Source organism: Nothobranchius furzeri, chromosome 12 (genome assembly GCF_043380555.1).
Source record: "Nothobranchius furzeri strain GRZ-AD chromosome 12, NfurGRZ-RIMD1, whole genome shotgun sequence".
Classification (NCBI taxonomy): domain Eukaryota; kingdom Metazoa; phylum Chordata; class Actinopteri; order Cyprinodontiformes; family Nothobranchiidae; genus Nothobranchius; species Nothobranchius furzeri.
In genome coordinates this window covers 72,211,592-72,216,591 of record NC_091752.1, presented here as the reverse complement: position 1 = coordinate 72,216,591, position 5,000 = coordinate 72,211,592, and the positions used below count along the sequence as shown (strand labels likewise).

At 50.9% G+C, this 5,000-nt stretch overlaps 1 protein-coding gene across 1 annotated transcript in view; it reads left to right on the top strand.

The window, feature by feature from the left end:
* The window catches only part of cnn1b (calponin 1, basic, smooth muscle, b), an 11,809-nt gene that overhangs the window by 6,659 nt on the left and 150 nt on the right, over nt 1–5,000 (top strand). The window contains exons 5-7 of the mRNA XM_070543064.1: nt 862–978; nt 2,768–2,914; nt 3,043–5,000. The exon at nt 3,043–5,000 is cut by the window's right edge and continues 150 nt beyond it. Of these exons, the coding sequence (XP_070399165.1) occupies nt 862–978; nt 2,768–2,914; nt 3,043–3,288 (510 nt within the window). The 3' untranslated portion in view covers nt 3,289–5,000. The remainder of the gene's footprint in view (nt 1–861; nt 979–2,767; nt 2,915–3,042) is intronic.

Here is a 5,000-nt window from a genome sequence, read left to right as displayed (position 1 = left end):
CGAAACTAAAATATGCTGGACCAGGGTTCCCCACCCGTTCTACACGTTCCAAACAATCAGACGACGTTCCTCCAGTCATCAGCAGTTCCTCTCTGGACCTTTTGCAGAGCATCAGTCTGTCCCTGATGGTTTTCCTGGAGAGAAGTAGCTCTGCGCCTCCCTACTTGACACCAGGTCATCTCTCCTCACATTGCAGCAGATGGTCTCACTCCTGACAGCTGCTGCCACTCCCTAAGGAGAAGATAAGCCAAGGCCAAGCTTGTACCAAATCCCACAGACACCCATCAAAGGTTACATGAAACAGGAAGAACCCTGAACACAAGAAGAAAGGAAAACCAACTGGAATTTGAGAGGGAAACAAAAAGATCTTGGAACGACTTGAACCAGCCATCTCTGGTCTGGAGACGCACAGCCACCGTAGGGAACAGCAGATGGAGCAACCATTGCTCAGCTAAGGCGGTGTCTCCGTGTTTATGCAGGGTCTGCTTTTCTTTAGCTTGGTGTCCTCCAGCCTTCATCCTGTTAGCCACCTCAGGTGCACTCTCCATCTTCTAGCAAGTTCTGCGTGATGGAGCTCAGGGTTCACTGAGATGTTCCAGATCTACAGGCAGCATTTCCTTTGAGCTAAAGTGACACCGATTGTTAATGGAATCAAACCAAAACCAGCTTGTTGGCTCATTCCTGCTGGAACAAGCTGGGAACCAGAGTAGCAGGTGTGCCGGTTCCTGGTTTGCAGCGGTGAACCGGTCTCCACGGCGACTGATACAAGCCAGTTTCAGTCATATGAGCAGAATACGCGATGCATGATGTGTACAAAGCTTCCACGGTTGTCTTTATTTCTCCCGCTCTTTCTTTCCTCAGGCCAAGTCCAAAGGTTTCCACTCTAGGTATGACCTGGGAGTGAAGTACGCTGAGAAACAGCAGCGACACTTTGCCCCTGAGAAGCTCATGGAGGGCCGGAACATCATAGGCCTTCAGGTGACAAATTCTAAACTTTAGGTCTAATGTCTCATGAAATCCTTCAACCCTTCATGCCTGAACTCATTTTCATATTTTCACTCGTAGGTTTTCTTTCAGGCACACGAGGTGTTTTGGTTGCATTTGGTGCTAATTAGCTACAGCTGGCATTAAGGGGCTGTCGGCTTTTCCACCTCAAAAAAAGGACGTAGCTACTTTTCACATCCTGGTATTTTAGTCCACGGGGTTGCCAAGTCTCACTGGCTAACGCTGCAGTGCATGGCATTTGTAATTCAACACCAGCAGAGAAGAGTCAAAGCCGGTAAACAGGAGTGACCCAGAAGTTCTTTCTAGTACCCCTAAGAAGCCACGGCATCTTTTAGTTTTACTCTAGCATCAGGTGAAGCAGGCTAGGCTAACGTTGCGCTAACAATGCTAACGGTGAATCAGAAGCAGTCAGCTCTAAAAACATCTCAAGCTTCTTTTTCAGTCAGCAACAAGTCATGCAACAGTGTAAAGTATGTATCTACTCACCGACTTACCGTGTCTGACTCGTCTTCGCACACGTTTACGACTCTTTATGGTTTTAGTGTTTTCAGCGGCACACCTGGTTCGTCACGTTTCTGAAACGAGACCTTTGGGTTCAAACGGAATAAACCAGGCCAGACGTGTCATCTGTTTATCTATTTCATCGATAATTTAACATTAAGATCAATTTTTAAGTTGTTCATTTAAAAACATTCATTTAAATAGAATCAAATAACTGTTATATACGTAACACCTGCTCACTAAGACGCTCCTGGTTACCATGGCAACGCAGCGTGTATGATCAGGGGGCAGAGGAGGTTCTCGTTGTAAAACCTGAACCGGACCTCTGAGGTTGGTCCCAAATCCCAGCAGAAGGATTTCCTTCACGGAGAACGCGTTCCCTCCAGAGAGCACGCTCGGTTAATCGTCCAATAACAGAACAGCCATGATATAACGTAGGATTCCCGTCGGTCACACGTGTCTTTCACTGGCTTTAGCACCAGTTACACAAGAAAGCCATGTTTCCACTGATGTCATTATTTGAGTGAAATCATTAGGTGATGAGGAACTCGTGTGGATGGCCCAGACCTTGTGTGCTGCGGTTCCCCCGTTCTACCACCAGACGCTGTTCCAACACGCTCACAGCTGTTCTGATGCTTAGGAACGTTCCACACACAGACTGGTGACACCACACAGAGCATAAAGGTGGTGTGTGTGTGTGTGTGTGTGTGTGTGTGTGTGTGTGTGTGTGTGTGTGTGTGTGTGTGTGTGTGTGTGTGTGTGTGTGTGTGTGTGTGTGTGTGTGCTCACCTTTTTCACCCTTGACCCGTTTTCATGTCTGGACCTGAATGACTGAGAACCTTCACCACCACATTGCCCTGCACCCCGGCATAACCTTCTGTGACTGCTGATGAAACTTGGTGGTTCTCCAGGGTTCTCCACCACTTACCCCCCGACCATCATCGGCCTCTCCTTCCAGCGCAGCTCTTCCTGTTACTGGAGCTAAGGCGGTAGTAAATAGTGATAAATAAATAGGTAACATGTGGTAAAGGTCCCCAGAGTGCGCTTTCTGCTGACTGCAGTTCCTCTGACGGCCACATGGTGCGCTCTCTGCAGCATTCTGTAGACACCCTGAAGAGCAGCTTTAAAGGTCAGGGTTCGCGTTTGGACTTCAGGTGCCAGCACCCGTTCGGATGCTCTGAGCTGTGGTTGTGCGGGTCTTGGTTCTGCCATGATTCACTCTCAGAGTGACGCATCGTGTCATTTGCTGTTTCCTTTCCAGATGGGTACCAACAAGCTCGCCAGCCAAAAGGGCATGACCTCTTACGGGACGCGGCGCCACCTGTATGATGCCAAGATAGGCATGGACAACCCAATGGACCAGTCCACCATCAGCCTTCAGATGGGCACCAACAAGGGAGCCAGCCAGGTGGAGAGAAACTTCTCATTTAAGCCCCTCCCACATTATTGGTTTTAGTCAAAGGAGAATGCAGACATTTGGCTAGTGCAGCCTGCTACTTAACACAAGCACCTCTCTGAAAACCCTCTTCCCTCCAGGCTGGCATGATGGCACCAGGAACCAGAAGGCACATCTTTGACAAAAGCCTCCAGCTGGAGAAGTGTGACACCTCCACCATCTCTCTTCAGATGGGCACCAACAAAGTGGCCTCGCAGCAGGGCATGACCACCTACGGCCTTCCTCGCCAGGTCTACGACAACAAGTACTGCGCCAACCCCGTTGACACCTACTACAACAACGGGAGCGAGGCTGAGTTTGATGGTTACCACCAGCTCTCTGACTGAAGACCTGCTCTAGGCTCAGCCAGCCGCAGCTGTCTGTGTGTGACGAGCAACCCTTCCAGACTCTGTTTAACTTGAAATGACAGTGTTGTCTCCAGTCACTGCTTTGTTTTACTTCCAGGATCTCATTTTCCCTCCCAAGAGCACAAAAGCTGCGTTCACACTGGCTGCATGTCTGAAGCTTTAATCAGCCCAACCCGCACGCCGCCGTCCGCCTGGACATCCACAGCTCCTTATGTTTGTAGCCAGAGGTTTTAGCTGGGGGGACGTAGCATGTGTCCGGATCAGTCTGAGCGCTGAGGCAGCGTCTGAAAGAGGAAACCGGTGATGAGTTGGTGCTGCTGAACCTTGGCCCAGCTGGAACAGAGCCCAGGTCCACATTAGAGCTCGGCGTGCTCGAGCGCTCCATCTTTCTGGGGATGAGACAGAAGCTGTGAGTCCACAGAGACCTGGGTGGGCCCCGCCTCAGTGGGCCTGCTTCCATGGCAGGTGTCCCTATCAGACGCCCTCTGATGTGACGGAGCAGCACCTCCACTCCGAGCTTCTAGCAGGGAGGATGCTGCTTCCAGGTGATTCCCAGCCTCGTAATTTCAGTCATTATCCACATAACAGGTGGGGTTTGGTAGACAGACCAGGCGGTAACCCTAACCCATCTACCCTCACTAGTGCTCAAAGCTAGGACCACTGAAAGGTCCACTATCAAGCAAAATCCCCTTTTGGAGCTTCTGACCAGGTTCTATTGTTATTTCCTCGTGAAAAATCCCCCAAAGCGCTGCTTGGCTTCATGCATGAAATCTCCGTCAGAGGCTTGACCCTCTGACGGAGATTCTCAGGGAGGGGGCTGAGTGGGACGCGTCTGCAGCGGTGTCCTAATGTGGAGAGGTGGGGTTTCACTGAATTCAAGTATTTCCAGTTGAAGGAGGACTTCTATGTCATGAACAGATATTATTGTAGAACGATGTGCCTCGCTGCTCTGAAGGACACAGGTCCTGTAAACTCTTCCACCTGGAGCTGTGGCTCGTACCCACCCACCCACCGCCCCAGCTACTCACACCAACCCGACCCCGGTCTCGTCCCATCACCGCCGCTGGAGATGAGCAGGATCTGCAGCTAGACACACGTGGCGTCTGCTTAGTGAGTAGAGTCTCCGCTCTCCAGAACGTGGCTGGTTCTGTTGGAGACTCAAGGATGTGGAGCAGCTAGAGGCGACTCTTTGGTGCAACAAGCTCTCGGCTGACAGCTTTCAGAAAGCAGCACGTGTGTGTGTGTGTGGATGGATTCAGTGTGTAAGCATGTGAAGCAGTAGTCATGCTTCCCGTAGCTTATGCCTGAGGGGCAGAGAACACCGGTGGGACCGTTACTCCAGGGGCGTCCAAGCTATCCGACCAGGAGTTTTAATCCAGGAATATCCCAACCCCAGATTATCCCCGTCAGAAGTTCAGACACACCGATCGTGTCCTTTACCATGTTAGGGTTCTGTACGTGGTTGGTACTGCACCACTAAAGTACTCTGGTGTGTGTGTGTGAACCGGTCAGGTGTGCAGGGACCTGCTGGAGAACCACAGGCTGACCGTAGGGCTCATCACTAACAAGCTGTTCTTGCTGCGTTCACCACAGGCTGGCAGCCATATTGGAACTGGTAAAGTGCGCCATCTAGTGTCGCTGCAGCACCCGCCGCCATGTTTACGCTTGTGTTTAGGAAGCATTGTAAATGT